The 27,200-nt window shown below is 32.1% G+C and overlaps 1 protein-coding gene across 3 annotated transcripts in view; it reads left to right on the top strand.

Annotated features, from left to right (window-relative positions):
- The window catches only part of LOC108976157, a 151,438-nt gene that overhangs the window by 92,744 nt on the left and 31,494 nt on the right, over positions 1–27,200 (top strand). For 2 of the 3 annotated variants that reach the window (XM_018945090.1, XM_018945091.1), the window contains one exon: positions 4,250–4,342. In XM_018945090.1, coding sequence (XP_018800635.1) covers positions 4,250–4,342 — 93 coding nt within the window. Of the gene's footprint in view, positions 1–4,249; positions 4,343–24,960; positions 25,406–27,200 lie in introns of those variants that run through there. The other variant, XM_018945088.1, reaches the window with a different exon arrangement.

Raw genomic sequence — 27,200 nt, 5'->3', positions numbered from 1 at the left:
TTATTTTACTATTTCTTTTTTTTTATACCTCTTGCTGCCGTTACAGTTTGGTGCAACAGCCAACTGCTGCCATAAAATATTCGTTGTCGAAAGAAACGAGTTTTGATATTTTGTTAAGTCGCTCGGCTTTGGTCAACTTTGTGTGTTCAAAGTGACAGTTACAGATTTAATACAGATTAAGTTTTGACTTGGATTTCCTACTACAGCAAAAAAAGCAACAACTAGCGTTTCAAGCTAGTATAAAAAGTTATAGTTTTTTTTTTATATATTTTATGAGTTTTAAAATTATTTTTTGTTAGTTTAGATTTTGGTTTTCAAACGTCTATATATATATTAGTATCAGTAATTTATTTTTCTTTTCAGCCTTAATATTATTTATTATCTACTTACTTAGCTCCAAACTGAGTTGCTTAAATCTTTCTCAATATAAGATAAGCTTGATTCAATCTCAAACTCTAGTCAGCTTGCTGCTTGTCACAATAATTTATATTATTATTTAAGTGCCTATCAAAGCGTTAGCGTGATATGTTTGCCTTCGGTTTTTAATAAGCATACAAATATGTATACAAGTATACTGATGTTATTTAATTTTCTATTTTTTTGTTTTGATTTTTCAATTATTTTGCATAAACTCTCTTATCATTTCAATCACTTTTTACCAGTTTGCAGCATAAAATTGGCCAATTTGCATACATTTGCAAAAATAAATTGTTAATATAATTCATGTGGGTTCACAATACACTGGTGTATGAATAGTTAACTAACGAGTTCGTTGCCTAAGTCTTTTCTTGAGTCAATGTATTTACTTATTTAGCCTCATTGTTCGGTATATTTGAAGGAATATTATTTATTTGTTTTGAAAAATGTTAAAATAAGGCAAATTTTTATTAATTTTTTTTTTTGAATTATTTTTTTGTTTTATTAGGTCTTAAATAAAATTTAAATAAAAAGTCATAAAAATTGGAAATCCCAAGTTTCTATATACTGTTAAATTATAAATTATTATAATATGAAGAGAGTTAAACTTTATATTGCTCGGCTAGTTCATATGGCAGCTATATGCTATAGTCATCTGATCTGAATTATTTCTTTGCAGATTATAGCATTATTCTGGAAAAGTATTTAAGTCAAATTTCGTAAAGGTATTTCAAATAAAACAGTTTTCAGTACAAGTATTAAATTTTGAGCGATCAACTTATATAACAGCTATATGCCATAGTGATCTGATTTGAGCAATATATTCGGAGATAACTGCATTGTATTGAACAATAATGCCATGCCAAATTTCGAGAAGATATTTTGTGAAATAAGGAATATATAGAATATAGTCCATAAAAGAAATTGATTTTAAGCGATCAGCTTATATGACAACTATACTCTGTAGTGGTCCGATTTGAATAAGTTATGCGGTGGACCTTTGAGAATAATCTATACCGAATTTTGTGAAGATTATTGGTCCAATAAGAAACTGAAAAATTTCATTTTGAACGTGAATAATTTAATGTACTATTTTCAGGGTTTCCTTATTTATTTTTTTATATAAAAAAAACAAAAATTGGAAATTTATAAAATAAAAAAACTAAGGTACTTGTGGTATATTCAGTAACCGAAAAAGTCTTTTTGTATTTCCAATCGATTCCAATTGTTTTTGTTATATTTGCAATAATAAATAAATAAAGAAATATATGTATAGTTTTAATATATTTTTAATTTAATCCAAGCCATATGAATAACATTTTTCAACACTTTTACCATACATACATGCAAAAGAGTGTCCAACTCGTTTTCATGTAAATTGCCAAACACGATTTATTACACTGACTTCTACCTAAAAATTCAATCAACTCGAACAAAGCCCTCAAAATGCCTACAATACATAAAAAAACGCAACAACAAAAATCTCTATCAAAGAATTATCTGCCGAAGAATTTGATGAAAAAACCAAATTTGCCTATCAAAATGCCTACAGACGCCAAAAAAAATCTATACAACAAAAACATAATGAACTAACACCGAAAATGATATACAAGCAGTCAAATTCAACACTTGAAACCGACTTTTTGTTACAACTTTTTGCTTTTAGCCGTTTTTCAAAAAAATTTATTATACGATTTTTTGTTGAGGTTTCGGTTGACTTTTTTCATTTTCGGTTGATTTTCCCTTCATTAGTAAGTGGTGCGTGCCAGCATCATATAACAGCATAAACAATGCAACAGATACTTTGAGAAGTATTCAATAACTGGCGTGTCCATGAAGCAAAGGCGCAGCTGTGCGCTGAAAGTTAGAAAAAATTTATGAACACATATAAAAATCTCGAATCTGAAAAGATTTGAGGTTAATCAACGGCACACAGTTCAGTCAAGAGTAAAGTGAATAGAAACAATAAAATTTTTTTCGGGACTCAGTAACAAAATGGCGGCGAAAAGACGCGAGGGCTAAGTGTTTAGAAAAAACGAAGTAGAAAAAATCAAAATACAACAACAACAAAAGAAAAAACAAGCAAAGAGAAGCGAAAAAAGAAACAAAGAGAAGCGAAAAACAGCAGACGATAGAAAAAACGAACGCGAATGTGGAGTTAGAAGCAAACAAAAAGCAAGAACATTTATGCATTAGAAGCCACACACACACGCATGTGTATACTAGCTAATAGTCTACATCTAATAAGATAGCTAAGCGCACGCTAAGATGCAAAAAATAATGTTGCTGACCTGACAGCAGCTGCAGCAGCACGAAATGTGTATATATGAAACGATCAGCAACACATTGGCAAAGAAGCTGACAGCAAAACGCCAACAACACAAAGCAATAGCAACACATATACATACATACATTATTATTGCCGATTGAAACGCGCCAAACCTAAGCGAAGTGCCAAAGCAATCAAAAAGCATTTGAAAGAATTGGCCCGAAACCTTTCAATAGCTAGCTGCTTGCCTGCCTGAGTGGCTTGGTTTGACAAAAACAAAAGCAAAAGCAAAAACAGCAGCAGTAAAATATCAGAAAATTCGACAAGTCAAAAAGCGTTAAGTTAAGCCATAAAACCATAGAAACAACAACAAGCAACGTTTAAGTATCTCCATTGTGTGCTGTATCATGCATGCATGTGTGTGTATATGACTCTATATGACTGTGTGCAGAAAGAAGGAAATCAAAAGTCTGCAACTTCAGCATTGGCCAAGCGCTTTTGCCCGCAAATTCGAAGGTATATAAGCAAATGACAAAAAACAAGCAACAACAACAACCAGCACCAACTCCAGTGTACACCGAATGAACCTTTCTGGCAGCAAAGCGCACATCCACACAAATACATATTTATATATATACATATGTGCCTTTAAGCCAACGTGCACTCCATTGTTCGACCGCCTTACTGCCAAGCTACCCAACTCGACTGCCTGTCTGCTGGCGGTTTGCTGTTTGCTTTCAGCTTGAGCTGACTGTTGTTTGCTTGCTTGGCCAGCTTGTGCTGTTGTTCTTGCGTTGTTGCTGTATGCGACTCTATGCTGGAAAAGCTTTTTTGGCGCAACCAATTCAGCTGCACGACACCAAAGCAACTGCTAAAACTGTACCTACTTTCCAAAGACCCCAGCCGCAGTGGCAGCGATGTTGACGCTGGCAGCTCCAAAGTTGCTGAGCAACAAATGTTGCGGCTGTTAAGTACATGTTCTGCCCCAGCCATAAGCTACTTCAGCTTGTGGTGTTGGGGTAAAGCGTTTAGCCACTGCGGGCAGCACAAAACCAGTTTTCTTGACGTGTCGTTCCCCGCTGTGGTGGCTACGACTGTGGCGAATGGGATAAACACACATACAAACACACATATGTAGCTGTGCATGTGTAGCAGCCAATCTCGAACTCTTCGCTTAACTCTTTTGCTGTACGCTTTGGCTGCGAAAATCGTCTACACAGCGTTGCTCCGTTGAGTTCTGCTGTGCGCCGAGGCATTGTATGAAAACTATGAAAACAAAAAACATGGCCGCCATAAAAACTCGTTTGACTCACTCGATACGGTAGAGCGTAATCTAAAGTGACTGACTTGAGAAAATACTCGAGACAAAGCACAAAATACGCAGACCTAATGCTTTGCTTGGCAGCCAAACCTTTTTATGATTTCTTTACTTTTTTACTTTGCTTTGTGTTTTACTTATTACATACATATGTATATGTTTGTATAAATATTAATATGTTTTCTTGTTGCCCTACAAGTTGTAAAATTTTATTTCATATTTCCTTTACTCTTCTTTGCTTGCAGGTCTTATGGCACTTGGACGCCTTTCGTCGTTCCTTTCGCACCCTCAATCATCACATTTGTTGCGGTCAAGATTGTATATTCTGTGCACTGAAGGTAAGTGAAGACAATTTATGTTCCATCATACAGACATTTTTGTTGTTATTTTAGTTTTAAGCTGTATAAGTGTGTGTATGAGTTGGGGTATACATGAGTTGTGGATATCCATATTTCGATCGCTTGCGTCTAAAAGTATGCAAAGTTTTCTGATCTTCAGCTGTGTTTTAATGTATTGTGTGGCATGCATTATGAGATCGTTGTGGATTTTAGACTTCATTTACGGATATTCGTTGGGCGAGATATACAAATTTACTGCTTCGTTGTAAAGTAGATTAGGAATAAGCTGCTTAAAAATGACATCAAGAAAGTGTTAAATTAAAGATGATTTTGAATCCACCAGTTGACGATTTGTGGAATGTAAACTGATTTGTGGCATAGTTATAGGCAAACTGTTACACTTTTCTTAATGGAAAGTGTGTATGTGTTTTAAAATACATGTATTTTTTAAAAGTTGTTATTAAAATCGTTGAATAATATAATTTTTTTCTTAAATTTTTATTCTTATTTTATCATTTGTGTTTTTGGTCCTATCTGGGTCGTTAAAGCCAAAATTCGACATTATTCCAAAAATTTCCGTTCAAAAATATTTCTGTTTTTTATATTTCTTATTGTTAAATAATTTTTTTTTCTGTGCTACCACATTTATCGGTCTTCTCTGTGCTATATAAGCTAAAATTCGACAAAATCTAAATAAATTATTATAAACAATATTTTATGGATTTTAAGACTCTCAATTTCAAAAACTTCTAATCAAGCTAAAGTAAAAAATCAGCTAAGGTTTACAATGTACAAGTATTCAGAATATATTATTTACATTTTATTCGATTTGTTTTTTACTTATGTAGCAATAAACTTGAAGATAAATGTCATTCTGGCTTATGTTTTTGTTGTAATTGTATTTTCTGGAACCTCTAATTTCAATTACTCGCACATATCCCAGTGCTTTAGTTATTTACTATATATTACTTCAAATGTATATTTTTAAGCAAGCTTCTCAACTCTTTTGGCTGCCGAGTTTGTCACTTATGTCTTTTGTTGCGCACGCGATTAGCTGCTGTAAGAATCATTTTGCTCGCTGCTTTGTTTTTGTTGGTGTTTTTTCTAAAAGAAGGTTTCACATTTTCAACACTGCATCCGCCTAATAGTATACTTCCCTTCTAAAATATATTTTCTAATATATTTTATCGTGTTAAAAACACTTTTAAGTTTAAAAATATATAAAAATTTTAGACATTTTATATATTAAATAAATAAAAATTATGCACATTTACAGAATTTCATGTACATTAATAATCAGTCATTGATTTTGAAAAATTTTGGATTTCTTGAACAACGTTGCTTATCTCCAAATGGCACAAAAAATGTTGTCTGAGGGTAGATTTTTCTTCAAATATTAAAAAAATGTATTATTACTATAGATAAATACAGGTAATAATCGAAGGACTATTTTGATTTGATTTTTGACTTATATTTTCCAATAAAAAGTCCATTTTCGTGAAAATTAAAAGTTTCCCTTTGGCTTGAAAAATCAAAATTGTCATCAAAAATTTGTTTCTCGTTCTTTAACTGACAAATTTGTTCAAGACGATGTCATGGATATTTTAAAACGATCGATCCAACCGTTTCGAAGAAGTTTTCCGCACCGACTCTGAAAAAAGCGATACATTATGTTAAAAAATGTTCACAAATATGCTTGTGTGATTCTTTCCCTGCCTATCGTACGCACATATAACCCGTACCTTTACCATTGTCCTATTACACTACATTTTGGGTTCACAGGTCATCTTAAATGAGAAAAATTTCTGATCGTAGTGTGATTTTTGGCTCTAAATTTATGTTTAAAAGTCTACCACCGCGCTATTTCAAAGGCAAACATAGAGTACTTGCTTTCATTTGCCGATTCAGATACCTTACACACTCAAACTTTTGCTTACCTCACTTATAGTTGTTAAACTTGAGTTATGTTCCTTAATATAATCACAATTTAATCTCTAAATAAATTTTTGGTCTTTCCAAGCAGAAAATCTATTATAAATATTTTTGAAAATTAACTTTGTTTTATATTTTTGCCAACGAGATTTTCGGACATCCTCATTTAAAACGATTTTTTTTCAATTTCCAGTGGCAAAATCTTATTTAAGATACACACAAAATTTGTAGAAATAATTTACTCACGTCTTATGTCAGAAATTCAATGCATTTGCCAGTTTTACCGCCAATAATAACAACAGTTTACATGTGATAATTTTGAATTACTTATAAAATAAATAAATGTAAGAAAATACAAAGATAAAATATCAACAAACTGCAGGCATTGGTGTGAGCTGTCAATATACTCGCATATGCCTGTCATAGATTACGTGAGTGTGTGAGTGCGTGGTTATTGCGGAAAACTGCACGAGTTCACTACAAGACTTTGTTGTTATTGCAGAAAAGTAAAACAATCATATTGCGTGCGCAAACCAAAACGCACAAACACATGTCCCCACACACATCCATACGTATGCCCTCATAGATAAATGTGTATGCGCGTTCTTCGCAAGATGTGCACAATTGTAATTAGTCGTTAAAATCGGAGGGCCTTCACAGCACATGCGGAACCCATTTCAAGTGCGTGATTGTTGTTGCTCCCAGCGATAAACCAACAGCAGCGATTTTCCCTCAGGTGTGCCACCGCTCAGTGCGGCCGTTTGCAAGTGGACGTTTGTTTATGTGTGTGACAAAGTGCGTGTTGGCTGCGTCTATTTATGACATTTTAACGGCGCTATTGCTTGCCGATTCGTGGAGGGATGGAAAATGCACAGGCGTAGTATTAAGGGAAAATTCCCACACATTTTCTTTTTGTTTTCAGCTATGTGGCCGAGGGATTTCACAACAGGCACCCGAACAACTCGAAGCTGGCGATGAGCATGTGCGACAAATACATATTTATATATATTTACGATATGTATATCCTCAAATATATGTATATTTTCCTACAAGTTCCTCAACTCTTTTGGCCGCCGAGTTCGCCGCTTAAGTCTTTTGTTGCGCACGCGATTAGCTGCTGTGAGAATCAGTTTGCTCGTTGCCGTTTGCGTTTTTGTTGTCGTCACTTTGCAAAATTGTTTTTGCAGAAACCCCAAATGGCGCTTGTATGTGCGTTCAGCAAAGCGGCTTTTCATGAACTTTGACTTTTGCAGCGTTGAGTTCCGTTTCGAAACTTGTTTTGCCGCCGTCTTAGCTTCGTTAGTTGAACTGGCGGCGCTTCTTCAGTTCATATTTCTTTATTTTTATTTTTTTAGTCTTTTGTTGCAAAAAATATATTGCCTTTAACTATAATATATATAAATGCACATTTTGCAAATTAAAATTTACCGTCACGTTTAATGTGCGGCTTTGTTGATGTCGTTTGAAAACAAGATATCAATTTACCGCGGGCCATTCGCTCGCCAACGACAACTCAAAGCCACTCGACCTTTTAGTACTTAATTTAACTGTGGCAAATGAAATGCTAATGCTTTTTATGGCGATTGCAGGCATTTATTTGTCTTAAATGGAATTTATTTCATTTGTAGTATGAATACTTAAAAATTTATTTGTATATCTTTAATAATATATTTTCTTAAAATTTTTCTAATTTATTTGTATATTTTTAATAATATATTTATTTCTTAAAATTTTTCTAATTTTTTTGTATATTTTTAATAATATATTTTCTTAAAAGCATTAGCATTTTTAGCAAGTACTTGGATATATCAAAGGCATTTAAGCGCGTTTTTGGGCATACCGGATATAGTCAGCAATTAAAATCCTATTATAGCAAGAAAAACTGGCTTTTAGGTCTTGTTGTTGGTATAACCTTCTCTAATCCGTATTTAAACCAGCCGAAAGCTTTAGGTCGGCCATATCTCCAATCAAAAGTCTATATAAGGCTAAATTAAATAAATTTTAATTAAAATTAGTCTAAATAAAATTTTTAATTTTTTTAAATTTGCGAAGGGTTAAATGTAAAACTTCTTTTCCAAAATTTCATCAATTTTACAACCATGAAGAAATTTCCATCAACATCTCAGTGCATTATAATTGGCAAACATCGTTCATTCAAAATTTAACTATAATTTTCTTCATTGTCGTTAACAACATAAATTTTCCCGCCACTAAAAACACATGCGCCTGCGCCTGCGCAAACACTTTATCGGAATACCCACCGAAAACAGCATATTTATGTGCAACAGTCATAACTCACATAATGAGAAACACCATAAAAATCGCATGCCACTGCACATGAACAACATAAAAGACCAGTTAACTACCAGTGTTTGTGCATTTTCTCGGTATTTCGGTATGTCGCGGCTGATAAGGGCGAGAGGTGTGCGCGCACATAAAATTTGACAATTCAAATGAAAATTTCCAATGACTAACTAGCGATGACGGGCGGTGTGTCCAGTCCGCATTATCGCACAAAAGGTCACTGACTACAGACCAGCAATGACAAGGCGAAAGTCACAAAATAATGCTAAAGGACACTGGCAGCCAATTGTCCGCTGCTGTTGTTGTTGCGCTTTGCTGACGCGTCGAACGCCTACTCATTTCCGGGCTGAGTACATACTTGTATGCTTGTGGCTGTGCACTGTATGTGTGTGTGTGTGTGTGTTTGCCAAGTGGACGCCACACATACCGCCGCCTAACTGCCACAGAGCACATAAATATGCATGCAAGTGTAATTGAAGGTTGCATTTTCGTTGCCGTTGCACTTTCGCATAAATTTCCATTGTGTTAATTTTACGTGGAAATTGAAATGTCATTTTGTTGTCTCTGTCGTTGATTAATGTTAATTCCTGAAATTCACAGTGGCCATAAAAAATGGCTTATCACAGCGAAAGTAAACAAAGGAAATTGTATGACAATTGCATGGCTTTAGAAATAATCCACACTTGAAGCTTAATTGTGCGCAATGATAAATTACGTGCTAAATATGTTAATTAAATGGCCGCACTTACATAATTACACAATTATTTGCATAAAGCGCACTTAATACATGCATATATTGCTCCTTGTTTATGTCCATAACTCATAAAATTGTATTCTAACTATTTGATGTGGAGGGTTAGTTTTCTGTGTTGCAGCAGCCAATTTATGTTGCATGCCACTTAATTTATGTTCTGCCACTTTGCGGGAAAGTTGTTAACGCAAAAAAAGCTGTTGCGTGTTAGCAGCGGTGAGTGTGTGGGAAAATGTGTGAAAAGCGGAAAAAAGTTGAGATAAAAAATAATAAGGTGTGATACTTAATTGCTGCAACCACTTTGCATTAGATGGCGCTAGTTCTGTTTTTTTTTTTTTTTTTTTTTTGACGTTGATTTCAGATAGGCAATTTTTAAGTAATGGGATGTACAATTTGAAATTTATGCACAGTTGCGCGCGATGAATGGATGTTGATGGGGAATATTTTTTTTAAATCTTCAATTTTCTTCATAATTTATGCGTATATGTGTAAATATTTAAGTTCTTTAGCGTAAAAGAGTCTGGCAACTCTGTTAAACATTTCTTATATTTTAAAATGTACCTAAACAGTAGCAAGTCAGTGCACTGTTCACTAATTAGATATTACTGTTGAAGTACTTCAGAGATGTGTATAAGAGACAGGTGTGATACTTAATTGCTGCAACCACTTTGCATTAGATGGCGCTAGTTCTGTTTTTTTTTTTTTTTTTGCAGACGTTGATTTCAGATAGGCAATTTTTAAGTAATGGGATGTACAATTTGAAATTTATGCACAGTTGCGCGCGATGAATGGATGTTGATGGGGAATATTTTTTTTAAATCTTCAATTTTCTTCATAATTTATGCGTATATGTGTAAATATTTAAGTTCTTTAGCGTAAAAGAGTCTGGCAACTCTGTTAAACATTTCTTATATTTTAAAATGTACCTAAACAGTAGCAAGTCAGTGCACTGTTCACTAATTAGATATTACTGTTGAAGTACTTCAGAATAAGTATTAAATTTCTTATAGATGGCAACTTTGTTTGCAAAAATATTTAAAATGTTTTTTACTGGCTTTTAATAGCTATTCCAGATTTTGTCATATTTCAAAACATTTTGATAACTTCAATTTTTATTATCAATGGCAACTCTATTTAAAAATATCTCTATTTAGAATTCTTTTCTTGAACTTAATATGGATTTTCCATCAGTTTTAATATTAATTATTCTTACTGTAGCTTATAACAATTGTTCAATTTCTTATATGTAGATGGCAAACTTGTTTACAAAAATATTTTTTATCATAAAATTTTTTAATTTTTCTTAAGCTTAGTATTGATTTTCCTTAAGTTTTAACGTTTATTATTCTTAATGTAGCTTATCATAATTATTTAATTTTTATAGATGGCAACTCTGTTCAAAAAATTTTTCGCACTGAGTTGTTGTACATATGCAACTCTGATTTCTTAGTAATGTATTAGTTTTTTTCACATTCTTTTTGGAAAACTTGAATTTTTATTTTTGTTACGCGCAAATTAAAAAAGAAAAATTATTTAAAATTGGTAGCAATCCCATACCAAAAATATCTCACTATAATATATAGGAAATAATACTTTATTTAATACTAAACTTACATGATTTAAATGAGAAGATGTATTTTAAAAAATAATATCCCCATAATATGTGTGTCGGGGTTGCCATTTAAACATAGGAGGTATTAAGAACTATTTGTTATTATTATTTTTTTTTTTTGTTATATACAGTTAAAATTTTTGACTTACAGACAGTGTTATGAATTTAAAAAAATTTTGGGTGGCAACCTTATTCTTAATATGATGTAAAAATTGTTACATATTAAAATTTTAATCAAAATTAATTAACGCAGCAAAGACAATTAAGTCAACAATTTTATAAATATTCCTTGCCCACTTAATATTTGTGGCAACCCTATGTAGGTTATAACATCAAAAATGCTATATGGCTATTAATTAATTAATTATACAAATTAAATAAGTGTGAAAAGCATTTCAACTTAATTTAATGAGCTAGTTTCTGTCATTTGAGAGAATTTGTGGCAACCGTATCCTTAGGTTAGTAATTAAATTAAAAAAATATATATATTAAATCTGTATACTTTAGAACCTTACCACGTTATGAATATATATTTCGAATTTCTATATAATAAAATTATTCCAAAAATATTGAAAATATGTTAATTTCATCAATCCACTACTTAAAATCACCCAAACGACATATCTATAAAGACCAAATATCGTAAATTGAGGATCATAAGCACTTTCACCTATCATGTAAAAAAAAAAAAAAAAAAAAAAAAAAAAATAAAATAAAATAAAAAATAAAAAAAAAAAAACATAAATAAATCCTATAAGACACACTTCAGCTAACCCCAGCATCACCTTTGATTTTCACAACAAAACAATGCTTGAAAAGAAAATTAGAAACAGCTATCCGCATCCCTACCACACAACACAAAAAAAAAAATCACCACAAACAACAAAACAAACACTGCACCATGAGTTACAATGAGATGAAGAGAGAATTGAGGAGATAACGATAGAAAAAAACGGAAAACCATCGGCCAACAGATCAGCATTTCGGAAAATTCGTAAAATGGCGCGCGACTGTACCATTTTTTGTCGGTGACGATCGCCAGCACACACACACACAATCATGCAGGCGATAGAGTAGGTGTACATATGAGTGAGAGTAAGGAACACCGCAGAAAGCATTCAAGGTAGTGTGAGTGCCAAAAAGCCAGTCAACAACAAAAACATAATAATAACAAAGAAAGCCTACCGGTGAATGAACGTAGACAGCGAGCGAGTGATGTCTTCTAGAAGACGATGGCTTAGCAAATAGAGAGAGAGAGAGAGAGAGAGAGTGAGCTGGGAGTTTGTCACCGGCAGTAAGAATTTGAATGGGAACGGGAATTCGGACAATGGCTGCTTGGGAACGTTCTTGCAAGTGAAACAATGACGACACGAAGAAGGCGCATGAAGAATAATAATATATAATCGTATGTGCGGTTAACAGTGTATTGAAGAAGTCAAAAGAGAGGAGATTGCCGGGAAGTTTGAAGTAGAAAATGTTAAGGCAGAAGATGGTGAAAAGTGGAAAATTTTTTATTACAAAACTAAAACAGAAAAGAAAGATTATTCAATAAATAAACAAATAGGATATTTTATAATTATAGAAGGAGTATATATAAACAATTTAGAAAGAGAAGGAGAGAAGCCAGTGGGATAGGGCATAAGCTGGGCGTAAGCGATTAAAGTCAGTTTAAATTAAATGAGGAGGAAGGTAGTGCAATTACGATGGTAAAGTAAATAGTAAAAATATTCATTTTTGACTTTATCGCAGTAGTACTGTTACATATGTCGTATTTTGTCTTTATTTTGCTCCATGTTTGCGACGCTATAACTCACGAACGACTCAAAAAAAAAACGACAATCAGTCCAGCACGTGTTAGCGCGTGAAATAAGCTTTCCAAAAAGGATGGCATGACCCGATGCGACGAATAAAACTAGAACTACGCGCACTCAGCGCCAACTAGCGAAAATACCGCAAGACTTTTTTGACAATCTAACATAAAGTTTGTGATATGAATATGACAACAACAGCAAAATATGGAGCATATGCAGGAAAAAAAATTTTACTAAACAAACGTATTGACTTTAATAAAAATCATAATTATTTAATTTATAAAAAATCATAACGGAATGGGAATGTTATTTTTTTTTTTTGTGGATGTCAGTATTTTACTCTCATTTTTAATAAATTCATGCAGCTTATTTACATGCATATGTATGCATATGCGAATGTCATGTTTGTATTTGCAACGCCTGCAACTTCTTGTAAATTGTCTTTGCTTTGTCTGTCATGTTCTTGAGCTTGTATAGCTTTGGATTTTACTTTGTATTTTTCTGGCTCATAACTTTTTTACAAGAAATGCATTTTTCCCTGTATTTTCCCTGTTGTTGTGGTTTGTAAATGTTGTTGTTTCGATTTGAAAATATTGTTGTTGCCTTGTTGTCGTATCAAACAATATTTTTGCTTTTATTTCCATTGTGGAAGCACTGTTGGTAGAGTTGGTTATTGCTCTTGTTTTCTTTGTTTTGCTACTCACTCCATTGTTGCTGTTACTTCTACACTACCGTCAGCCGGCAGTTGTCATGGCTTTGAACTGCAAAGTTCTCCTCGGCTTTTAACATTTGTTTGCTACTTGAATTTGGTGTGCTAAAACAAAGGAAGTGCCGAAAAAGCGTACCGCTTGTTTGCTAACAGAAGTTAAATACATGCATGTATGCATATGTGTGTACTTAGAACCAGGCAATGCAAACAAGAAATGTCAACAATATAAGCTTGCGGTACTTTTTAGCATAAAGAATAAATATTAGTTAAAAAAAAAAATTAAAAAAATATTTAATGCTGAAAATATGTATATAATCAAAATATAATATAATCAAAACAAATACTAAGTAAAAAAATAACTCAAACCAGTTCTACTTAGGCTTAATCAAATATAAAAAAAAAATATGTCATAAATTACAAATTTTTATTTATTTTTCAAAATATTTTTTCAAGTAAAAAATATTTAAAAAAAATTTTGAAACTTAATATGAAAACTATTTGGTTTTATTTTTATTTTGTAAAAATTTTGGATTTAAAGGAAAATAAAAAAAATAAATAAAAGCTACCATTCAAAATCAAAATTTTTTGGAAATTTGATAAACACAAAAAAAAAACAAAAAAAAAATGTGTTACTTAAAAAGATATCTAAGAAATAAATATTTTTAGAATTATTTTTAATTAAAAAATTATTATTCGTTTTTCAAAGAGTTTATTATAAATATATCAACGAATGCATAAAACCACACACCCTTAACCACCCGCTATTCAACTTTAATTAGAAAAATGTTTTCTTACTCCTATGCTGCTTGTTTGTATTTGCTTTGCTGCTCCTTTTATTTGACTTTTAATTCAAGATATAAATTAACATTAAAAGCCAGCGGCAATAAAAAGCATGCCGTCAGGTCCTACAAAAAAACAGAATGAGTTGGAAAACCAAATATTAATCTGTTTTAAAACAGTAACTTCAGCTAGAGCGCTTAGAAGTGGAGTAACCAAATACACGCCGCGTGTGTTGCTCAAATTATGAAAATCGTTTGGCCAACGTTGGGAATCTCCCACGCAAGCCGTGCAGCGCGACCGTTGCGGTTGAAGACACTCTTTCACACCGTCTTAAAGTTCTTACTAAATACACTTACTGCCTGCCGCCTGCCGCCTGCCGCCTACCATTTACCCACTATCGACTAGCGGCTAGTTGTGAGTAGCGCTGCTTAATTGCACGTAAAATTGAAAAAGTGATACTAGCAAGGTTCACACATATACACGCACGAAGCATGAGGAGACGCGTATTCGTGTACTTTGCGTGTATTTTGTAAATTAAATGTTGACGGGCGCATATGTTAAGCGCTTTTTACAAGCATACGCGTATTTATTAAAGTCATTTTGAAACAGCACTCGCTCACCTACATGTGGCGAGAATCTTTTTATAGACACCCAAAGCAGTTTTAAAAATAGATTTTATGATCCTGTTGCTACATTTTGTGCGCTCATTGCTTCATTCTAATTTTTTTATGGCACTTTTGGCATTAAATCGCGTTTACGGCGCTCGCTTAATGCACTTTTTTATGTGCGAATGACTCACCTTTTAAGGGGAAACACACTTTCGTTGCGCTTGACCAAATTTCTCAGACTTTTCTCCACGCTTACACACACAAATTTACATAAAATTAGAATTTTTTTTTTTTGTAATCTCATTTCATCCCTATTTTATTTCATTTCTTCCACTGATTTGTTGACATTTTATTTACCCACGTGATAATTCATCATTTGCTTGATGAGCAGTAAAGTGATTGATTGATGGATTGAGTGATTGAATGCTAAATCAACTTGATAGTTCGATAAGTTTCAATTCAATAAAATTTTAATGAGCGCGTGCATTTATGCCGGTGTTCAGTTGTGAGTATGCCATAGCCAACACATTATCATTAGCTTTGTGCTTCTATGTATGTATGCGTGCATATACATAAATGGCGTCGGCGGTTAGTTTATTTACTTAAGTAAGATGTTTCTCTACTCTAGCTAGCTCTAGCTGCCTGTCTGTAGCTGTACATATGTAGTTTGGCTCATTATGTACTTTGATTTATGACTGTGCACACTTTTTGAGTAGTTGATCGTGTTTTTCTTTTGTAATGTATTGGCTCCTTCTATTCCTTTGATCGCTAAGAGACCAAATCTTGTCCTGAAGATACTAACTTCAGCAAATCTTTTTAGCACCTTACCATATTAAAGTACTCACATATGTACTGCATGACCTTCCAACCTTTGTTTTCATGTAATTTAAACACTTATTTTGACCCTCCAGTAATAATAACGAAAGAGACGGTTCAATGTGGTTTGCAGTAGTCTAGACCTATTGTGATTATTCAATATTAGGGCACATTTGTTTAAAAGGTGATTAACTAAATAGTTGTTGTAGTATAATTAAAGTCGATTCAGACGTCCGTTAATGGCAATGCTTTCGACGCCATTAGTTTAGGCGAAGAATACTGGAGAATCTTCCAATCCATCCAGACTCAGTTACGAAATATATTATTGTTTTTCTTGTTTTTCTTTTTATTGTTATTCTTGTTATAATTTTGTATGCTTAAATATTTTACTTGACTACAAATATTCATACATAAAACTGCTATACAAAAAATTGAGTAAGACTAAACAGTGGTAATCTTAACATATCTGAGTATAAATTCAAAATTTAAGAAAATTATAAATTTAAAAATCCTGAACAATCCCGAAAGTTATAATAGCTTCAATCGTGTTTAAAACCTTTGAAATGGTTAAAAGTATGATTTTTTTAAATTCCACTCTCGATTTAAATAGCCTTATAGCTGTTTAAAAATAATATACTTAAAAGTATGACTTTTTGGAAATCCTTTTAAATATTGAAAATTTTCGGAAATTTTCGAATTTAACAACAGCTTAAAATTTTTGAAATTTCTAAATGAGTAATAGTATATATTATTTTAAAATCGCTTTGAATTCTCCAAAATTTTCGGGATCCCGAAACTAACAGTGATAATACGATTACAAAAATTTTCGAAATTTTGAATTAAATAGCTTTTTAATATATAATATTTGAAAATCCCGCTGAATCCCGAAAATTTTCGGTATAACAAATTTAATAACTTTACAGCTCTTTTAAAATTTAATATGATTGAAAATATTACTTTTTGGAAAATACTTTTGAATATTGATAATTTTCGGGATTCCGAATTGAAGAGCTCTACAGTAGCTTACAAATTTTAAAATTGTTAAATACGTAAGCGTATATATTAGTTGAAAATCTCTTTGCATTCTCGAAAATTTTCGGGATCCCAAAAGTAACATTAATAAGACGATATAATGTATGTGGGTATATATGCATGTCCATATACTTAATTGCTTAGAAACTTAGTAATATTCCTAATATTCTGATAGTTGTTTTCCAATAACTACAACTGTTAGAGAAAACTAGTCACTGTTTGTGGCAATCATTGTTTATTTTGAAAAATTGTCACAAACGAAAGCTGTATTTACTAAGAAAAGTGGAGCACAGCACACGTATAAATATAGGATAATATTTCTTTATCGTTTTGTACATTTGCGACAGCCCTTTTATAATATTTGTCTATAGTCTGCAAGATATGCGTTAAACTGCAATTACAACAATGATAAAAGAAAATAAAGCATAATATGCACCCTGATGAATATAAGAATACTCATATGTCGATGTACATATGTATATGTGTGATATTAAGTGTGTATATAGTATATGTGTAATTATAAGAGTGTGTACTGTGAATGTTGGGAAAAAAATCAAAAGGTGCAGTAAAGTACATACAAAATAGTGATTTCCTACAGAAAACTTGTCGTAACTTATTGTGCCACACAAAAATACATGCACACATACACATACATACATAAAATATTGTAATCAGCAAACACTAAACTTTTTCCTTGCCTCCAAATCACAGTAATCGTGCTGGAGCATAAGTAAAAAAAAAATTTGTTAGATAAATAAAAATGTTCTGATTTAATGCAACACGCGCATTACCGGCAACAAACCGCTCTTGTGGCGCACAATCCAACCAAACTCGGCATAAATCACAACAGTTATGCTTTGGTTTGTTTGTTTGTCGCGCTGAAATGTGTTTCACAACGCGATAAGCGCCTAATGCAAACAAGCATATTTATTTGCTTTTATGCTGCAATCTGACATTTATTTGTCTAGCTCTTCTTCTTCTTCATCCACGTCCAGTTGGAAATTAGTACCGCTTAAATTTTGTAATAAATATATGTATATACAAACATATATATGGATGTATACATATATTTGGCTAACAAGGTGCATTCTGCGCTGGTGTAAAGTGCAGGCAGTTTGTTGTTGTGCGCTTCAGTGTCGCTTTATGCGTTATTTCGTGCTGATAAGTCGCAATGGCACGTGCTTTTCCAAGCGCGTTCTTAATTTAGAGGCAAGTCCATGAATACACACACATACATACTTGTATATAGTATATGAGAAATGCGCGTGCTCTTGTAATTTGTGGCCTTGTGTCATCCAGAATTTATTGTTTATATAATAAATTGTTGTTGCTGTTGTTACCTGCTGCACAATGCACACGCTTTAATTAACGTTCGATTAATTGTTTGCTTTGATTTACACCAACGGCCTTTTAAGCGTTAATTGCGTGGATATATTAAGTGCTAGGCTGTTGGGGCACGTTTCCAATGTATTGTGTGTTCTATGACAGTGGATTTAATACTATTCTGTGTAACTCAAGCTGATTGCTTTGCTATTAAAGTAAAGTGTTGTGAGTTAGTGGTTATTTCAAGAACTATTTTACGTTATTAATTTTAATTGTAACGACTCGTTTGTTAATTGTTTCATGAAATTCCGTTTTTATGCATTTTGTGGAAGTACGCGCAACAGGTAATGGTTGAAATTTACTACCTTATTTTTGAAATGACTTATGAATGGTTTTAGCGAATCATGAGTTTCGGCTGCTTATTGGAGTCTTATTATTCGCTAGATGTTGGACGTCGTATACATAAACCCACGTCTTGTCACCGCGGATATGTTTCAAAAATGTAAAATTATCAGCAAGATTTGGAAGCATCGCTTTGCTACCTATACTCGACGTTAGTTTCAAAAAACATTAAACAAGAGATGCTGAAATCCATGCTATCTCTGAAATGCCAAAACAACTATAGTCTGTATAGTCTATAGTCTTTCATTTTTTCGATATTATCGTCATTAACAGAGTTGAATTGGCCTAACTGGCAACAACCCAAAATAACCTTCAAAATTATGAAATAGTAGTTGAAATTTACATTTAAATAATTAAGGGGGTTCCCTTCAAGTCTCCGATATAAGTAACCTTTAGTAACAAATTTAATAATAAAATATTTTATAAACATAACAGTAAGCACACAGTATTGGGATAGCACTGAAATTCACAGGCAGACTGCAAAATCACATATTTTATTGGAATCACCTTCATTGGTTTTTCAAAACATTTCCTTTAGGTATCCACCTTACCTGAAAATTGAATGATAATTGATTTTGCCGCAAAAGGTTTCTCCCAGCCATGAAATTTCTTAAGCTGGTGTTTGTATGCCTCAAGCTTTTTTTCAGACACTCAACTTTAGATACTATATCCCACTATATCCCACTATATTTTAACTACTATATATTCTATCTAGTGTATTATCGACCAAATTATTGTAACTGGAATTTGTCTTGAGTTTTTAGATTTATTGCAATTACGTGGAAGATAGTCCCTTAATAAATCTATAAATAAATTTAAAGTTAATATTATCCTCAAAATTTCTGATTTTCAGGAGATTATTTCCATAATAATTTCTTTGATATATTTTGCAAATCCAAGTTACTTATAGAAATTTTCACAGACAATTTTATTCATCGCACTTTTTGTGTTGCGAACTTTTAGAGGTATCCTAACATTTCTCTTCATGACTGATATTAGTAGAACTTAATATCTAAAATATCTTACATGGAACTATTGTTCAAGTGTAGTAGTAATAGGCAATTTGAAGAATGTTTTGTGTCCTTGTAAAAAAAAAATCAAAAACAACAGCAAACTTTATAATATATTGAATAATTTATTAAAATACTATAATTCTTCCGCTGTGACTATTACTGAAAAAGACCATTTAATTACTCATAAATTTATACACAGTATTCATAAAGCTCGGCTCTAAGGGTCTCGATATGCTCGCATTCATGTGCTCGGTAGCTGCGCAGCTGAGTTTGCGAACATCACAAATAAATTACTTGTAACTAACCCGTAAAAACACTAAAGTTAAAAAAACTACACACACATTAATTTACAATTCGCCACAACTAGAAATTACAACAATGTAGGCATAATAAATTAACAACAACAAAAGCTACACGTGCGCAATTTATGCCGGTGGCATTAATAGGCCTAATATTTTTGAAATTTCTACAACCAGTGACTATGGGAAAACTACCATAACCCTATTAGAGGCAAAAACAAAAACAACAAACACTAAAAACTTCCAACAATAAAGAGCTTTAATGCATATTAGCTGTTTGATGAGCTCAAAAACAAAAAAAAAAAATATACTAAAAGCCAACGACTGTGCTGTACCAAAACAAAAATGTAAAAAATCAAAACTAAGGCCAAATGACTCAGAAGAAACGCAGCGCGTAAGATGAGAGAAAAAATACTTTTACATATAAAGTCAATACCCAGAATTGTAATAATAAAAATGATAAAAAATGTGATGTGATGAAGATCAAAACTTTTAAGGTACCACACACACAGGGAAAAACGTTGTAAATAAAAGGGTACCATGCATTACAACAACATCGCGCCGTTAAACATTCAACTCATGTGGACCAGCTCCAGGGAAATTTATGGTTGCTACGGCGATCTGCTTATGTAGCGCGCGCCATTTGACTCATCAAAAATAAGAAAAACCAAAAGTATATAGAAGTTGTAAAGTGCTTTGTATGCACAGCAACAACAAAATAGTTGGCAGAAAAATTAATTTAACACTATTTCGGTGTGATGTTTGTTTTTATTTTTGTTTTTGGAATTGTTATTGGGCAGGCACACTGCGTTTCGACCTTTTCAGTTGCTTTTTAGGCCTCGTTGTGAAGCTTCGAATTTTTTTTTTCAATATTTTTGATTTTTTTGTGCTTATTTTTGTTGTCGTAGCAGCGAATTATACACCGATTTTCAAGCGCTATTTCGTGTGTATTTTTTTCGATTTTATTGACGCTTCATTGCCATTCTGCTTTAATATTGGTAATTTTCTGCTTAAAACCTTTCGACGCGAGAACTCGGTTTATGGTGTTTACCAAACACTTTCAGCGCACAGTATCAATGATTTTTGTAAATTTTTAATTAATTGTCTTTTTTTAAGTTTCTCAATCGTTGTGGGATTTTTGACGTATTTCAAGTTTCCACGAAACATAGGTGATGCATGCGGCAGCGTTGAGTGGTAATAACACAGCTTGGTTGCATGTTGTTGTTGTTTTATAAAACTTGCGATTTTGGATATTTACAATTTTTAAAATATTTTTAAATATTTTTAAATTTTCTATATTATTTTATTAACTTTTTAATATATAATTTTTTTTCCCCAAAATTTAAAATTTTTTTTTTAGTTATAATAAAAAAAATCATCGTCTAGTGCCTATTGAGCGTAAAGTGATCAACCTATAAATAAATTTTTTTTTTAAGTTTATCTTAATTTTATTTTATTTTTTCCTTAAAAATATATAATATATCTTATACATCCCTCCCGTGCAGCCTTTAAGCCGCCTGTTTTGTAGCGTGTCGCCTTACCAATTAGCTGATGACTGCGTGATTGATTTACTCTTGTTATGCGGCACACAGCTGAATCAGTTAAGACTGTCAAAATCAAAAAACAAAAGGCTAAATATAATTGTATGAAAGCCCAAAATTTAAGTTGACAGTTTATTCTTGTCGCCCGTATTACGTAAACACACATGCATTTTATTATAAATCTACACATATATAACAGTGCATTTTACACGCATTCTCCGCATTCCATAAGGGATTTCACTCGCATCTAGCTGCACTTACCTATTGATACCAGCATGCGTGAGTCATTTCTTCGGTATGCTATAACGCTGCTTAGCAGTCAAGCGTCATCTAGCGCCTTATTACTCTTATTTCTATTTCACGCGCGTTTAGGCCTTGATTTACTGCACTTTTCTGTTGCCTTGCTATTAAACTCAAAGTCAGTTGGCCATACTTCAATCTATTTAGTAACCGCTGGCGCTAATATTTATACGCTTGTGGGCTTTTAAACTTTCTTAATTTCAGGGGAGTTTCTCACGATTCTCTTGTGGCCTTTTAGTTAACCAAATTTGATTTGAGCCACTCGTGTTTTATTGGTGTATGACTGGGCAGTTTGGCATTTCCGTTTATGCTGGCTGGCGAATTTTTGAATGTGATCAATTTATTGAAAGCTATAGGCTTTTGCACTGTGATTATATTTGTTATATTTGATTAAAATAATTGTTTCATTTATAATAAAGTTGATGACCTATTTTTGCATATATTTCTTTTGTTACAATTTTTTATTAAAATTTGTTTTCGCCAACTAAACCATATGCAGTCTTAATTATTATAAAATATTTATTTAAAATTAATATTATATTTATTTATAAAATATTTACTTTTTAGTTTTTTCTACACAATTTTACTTTCTTAAGTAAACGAGAGTAATTATAGCAACGTTAAGGTGAATAAAAAACCAATGTTTTTTTTCGCCTGGTATTCTGAAAAGTTAGTTGATGGACATTTCTGAGAAAGCCGCTCTAAATATGGCTCTTAATTGTTATGGAACTGTCCTCCGCCTGGCAGAGCGAAAACTTCATTTCGGTACCAATTACCTGAAAAGATATCTTATTTCACAGTTGATAGCAAAGAAAATTAAATGTTCTTCAAAAAAGGTCTATTGCGTTTTTTTGTAGATCTAAATGTCTAAAAGTTATTAACGTTGACAGTTCTATGTATTATTTCAGAGAAATTTTGTATTTATGTTTAATAAGTTTATAATTCGATAAAAAAGCAGTTTATATTCCATAATTGTTATAACTTTTTTGCTCTACAAAAATGGTCTGTAATTATTATTATTATTTCTACTACTTTTGATATTATTTATGATTATTTTTAAGATTCTTTGGTATATTATTTTTGTCTCTTGATAAGATTATATTATGAATGTGAAGGTTAGGTTCTTTTTCCTCTGCGTTTTAATGCTCTAAAGTATATTTTATGATTTCTGACAGAAAAATTTTTAGTAATTTTTGTAATTTTTTTAAATTAATGTAAAAATATTTTAACATTATTTTTAAAAACAAAATTTTGTGCATATAATACATATCGTCACCTAAAATGCAAAATAAGGTAACATTACTTTTAATAAGCTTAAAGGCTAGGGAAAAACGACATAATAGAAATAACTCACAAACAAAGTTTGAGTTTCTGTTAAAAATTCATTATATATTGTTTATTTATTGGTTATATCTGACAGCGGATGCTGAAAATTTTATGCTACATATGTGTATGTAATATGATGTAGTGAATCGTAGGCAATAAAAAGCTCAACTTTAATACTTTGATTTGCATTTTATGTCACGATATTTTATGTACACATATAGGGTAGATTTTTTTTTTTACGTATGGAATGAGGTGGCTTTTTGCTTTTATATATAAGTGACATATTTAAAATCTTATATTTCGCGCTTTTTTTATTTCATTTATTTTTAACTACAGAAATGAAGCGAAAATTAATTAAAAAACATTTTTTACATTAGTCAGCAAAATAGCCGCACAATATTTTTCAATTATATTCTATCAAATCCCCTGCGATAAGTGCTTATTCTCAAACTCATTAGGCCAATCCGCTTACACCTCAGATTTCAGCTACCGTAACACTTGTCAACACTCTGAACTCTTCACAGTCAAGTCACCAGAGACTTCGGTTGTTGTTTTTATATTACTTCGAAACTCAAATAGCATTATTTTGACATATTTTTGTACCTTATTTTATTTTCTTTAAATTTTCTTGAATACTTCCATCCAATAATCTGCCTTAGATTAGTCCTTTAACCTCATATACATATACCCCTCTTTTGATTGCATTCCGCTTCATCTTTCAATAAACCTGTTCTTCATTTGTTAAAACCGAGCGCAATCAATTTACAACTCAGAAAAAATACAACAAAGTTTTAAGCATTTTGATGCATTTGTGAGATATGAGAATTAACCCTCAAATTTGAGACGTGATCACTGAGTGTCACTGGCAATGAGACACCAAGATGCTGAGGTATTGAAGGTGAAGAGGAATTGAAATTACAAAAGATGTATGTGTGAGTAAAATATAATAAATGAGAAGTGGAATAATAATGGAAGCATAATTGTTGGGCAATGAGGTTATAAGATAAGAAGTATTTGAATATTTTTTTAACATAAATTTTATTGAAAAAATGGAGTTAATCTTTAAATTTATTGAAAATAATTTTTTAATAATTTATCTAATATTTTTTAAATTATTAAACTAAAAAATCGACATTAAAAGTTACTTGAAGTGTATTAAAAATTTTAAATTTTAAACTTCCTCACACTTGCCAAAATTTAAGAGCAAATTCGCGCCAACAAATAAAAACCTCAACTTCATAATTGCGTTTGTGCTTTCCGCCAATCAGTTGGCTTTGCTAAATACGCCACCAGTGATCGAATTGCAAGTGAATACAGTAAATGCAGGGTGTAGCGAAGGCATGAGAACCACTTTACACTTACTTAGCTGACACGCAAGTGCTCCATACTCATTTCTCTGCACGCTCCAACTCTCAACCAAGTTTACCGCTCCGTCGGTTACTTTTACTCACCATCTTTATGCTCCGAATTTTTTTCTTAGCCTCCTCAACTCTCACACACGCCCATACACTTGTGTTAGTACAGGTGAGTCGCCTAGTAGAACAGCGCTTTTTATTGTTGTCAGTACTTTGTTAACCCACATGAGCTCTCGTTGGTAGCGGTGCCGACACCAGCTCACTTATCGTCACCGTCCATACCATCGGCAGTCTGACAACCAGTTCCAACATTATGTGACTCCACCACTAATTTCTTAGTTTTATTTTTGTTGTCCTCCTCCCTGACGCCGCACAGTTTACGCTAATTATTTTGTCTGTTACCTGTGTTATTGGACTTGTTTGTCTCACTCACGGTTGGTGCGTCGGTCCGATGTCGTGTGTGCCGCCACCAGACCGAGTATTTCTCGTTTGTTTACTCGCCTGTCAGTCACTTCGTCAGTTTACTTAGCTGTGTCGCATGTGCGCAAGTTGTGTCTTTCAAAGACACAGAAGTATGTTGTAGGCGCTCTCACGTATTTTCAACTACCTGTAGTCTCTTCTTGACGCTCTCTTTCACTTCGGTCGCTTGTTTCCAAGCCCGTTTGCGCATACGAGTTTCAGTTTTAGGCCATAGTTTCGAGCGTTTGGACGCGTTTTAGTCGCTTAGCGGGCAATTAACATTTACATATTTGTTGTATTTGTATTTTTTTCATCTCTCGAATCCGCTTAGCGCGCAATGTGTGCTGACGATTGTACTGTTGGGAAGCTGTGTACGAATGGCGCGAGTTTTTTTACGTGAGATGTGAATTATGAGGAAATTGAAATTGAAAGAATAAATAAGAATTGATTATTACAAATGATTTGTACTAAAGCAAAAAACATAAACAAGTGCTTGAAAATAATAAATAAAAAAATAGTTCACGAAGTGTCTATAACTTGGTGTAAATAATAAAAAATCTTACATATTGAGGTTTTCAATCGTTGTGCCTTGCAGTGTGTCAAATTGGCATTGCTTTTGTGTAAAAAATATATATTTTTATTGCTGCAAATACCAAATTTATTTTGTACGCTGTTTTAAGCGTTAAAGTCGTAAGTAGTACAAAACAAAATGCATTTGGAGCTACTATGGAAAGTGTTGTTGCTGGAACGAGTTTGTAAATAGAAGAGTAGTAGAGTGAATAAAAGGAAAAACATTGACTTTAATATGCAAAAATAGATGTTTGTTGCAACTAAAGCAAATGAAATGATTTTATATATATATGTAGATAGATATGATTAAAAAATAATTAGTGCGGATTATAATAATTTTTGGAGCTTAAGTAAATGAAAAACCGCCTTACATTATGCTATTACCCTATACTCTTATTATTTTGCTATACTATGGTGTTAGGTATTATTTATAGTACCGGATATATCATGTTCTACAATAGCATGAATCAATAATTTGTCTAATTTTCCATAAATTTATAATTTTATAATCTGAGCAACGTATATACAACTTGCGACGAAATTTCTAACACGCAGAAGGAAACTTTGGAGATTATATATATGTAAATGATCAGAGTGACGAATCTGTTCATCCGATCTGAAATTTCGTTATTAATGTTATCTTTCCCCAAAAAATAATATAGCTGCCATACATCCCGACTAATCGTTGTATGGACAACTTTTTTATTTAACAAGATTTCTTAAAGAAATTTGGCATGGCTCATTGTCGAAAGTACTGCTACAATATCCGAGCAGATATTTTAACAAAATTTGACATAGCTTATTGTCAAAAGTACCACTACAATTTGCGAAAATAATTTTCATATCGGACCACGGTAGCATATAGCTGCCTCGTAAGTAGACCGATAAAAATCAAGATAAAGACTTTTTACAATCTATTTTAAGTTTAATATTTTTAGTTTAATATATCTTTACATTTTGTAGTGTTTTTTTGTTTTTGTTTTTGTTTTTGTTTCATTTTTGTTTTTTTTTATATTTACTTTAATTGTCATTTACTGTTAGCAATTATCATGACTTAATCTTCAAATTAGCTATGCTTATCTGTCTAACTTTGCTAACACAACTATCAAAACAAAGCATTTCATGTTCGTCGCATAAGTCTTTCTGCATTGTTCACTGATTTGTCTGCTCAGCTAATTCATTTCACAAACAAAGTCTCAAACAATATTTAAATATCAAAAGAATTAAAAACCACAGCAACAGCTTATTTAAGCCATGAATATAAAACGGTTTAGAAAACTTGTTTCGCCACTTGTTGATCACCATGAATTTCGTCTCAAAATTAACGAGATAATGTCGTCTAAGTAGACTAGCGTTTGATGCTTTATATAATTAAATTAGAGAGCTCTGATAATTTGATTTTCTTACACTTAATCATGTAGCGCATATATCATATGCTCTTATGTATGTGTGTTTGTTTGTAGCAGGTGCGCAAATTGTTTTGCTTGCATAAACTTTAATGGCGTATAATAATATTTGAATGCCACTAAAGTGGTTTACTTATGGACTATATGTATAGTAAAAGAAATATTTAATTATATTTGACAAGTTATAATTGCTCCTTACTTTATGGCTGACAATAAAAGTTGGAATTTTTAGCGTGAAAGCTAAACGCAGAAGAGTTATTAACCGCGTTTTTTTAGTTTTTCTTTTTTTACGAGAACAAAAATAAAATACAAATAAATAAGGGCTAAATTTTATAAATAAAATATAAGTCAATTCAAATTTGATATTTTTAAAATGTTTTTATTTGAATAAATTTTATGATATAAATCGAATATATTGAAAGAAAATTATAGTTGTTTGCTAATAGTTTCGCCTATAAACTGAAACTTTAGACAAAAATTTTAAAAATTAGAAAAGAAGTTCTTTTGTA

Source organism: Bactrocera latifrons, unplaced genomic scaffold (genome assembly GCF_001853355.1).
Source record: "Bactrocera latifrons isolate USDA-ARS-PBARC rearing strain unplaced genomic scaffold, ASM185335v1 scaffold_73, whole genome shotgun sequence".
NCBI lineage: Eukaryota > Metazoa > Arthropoda > Insecta > Diptera > Tephritidae > Bactrocera > Bactrocera latifrons.
Note: the sequence above shows the minus strand (reverse complement) of the source record. Positions and strands in the feature narration are given on the sequence as shown.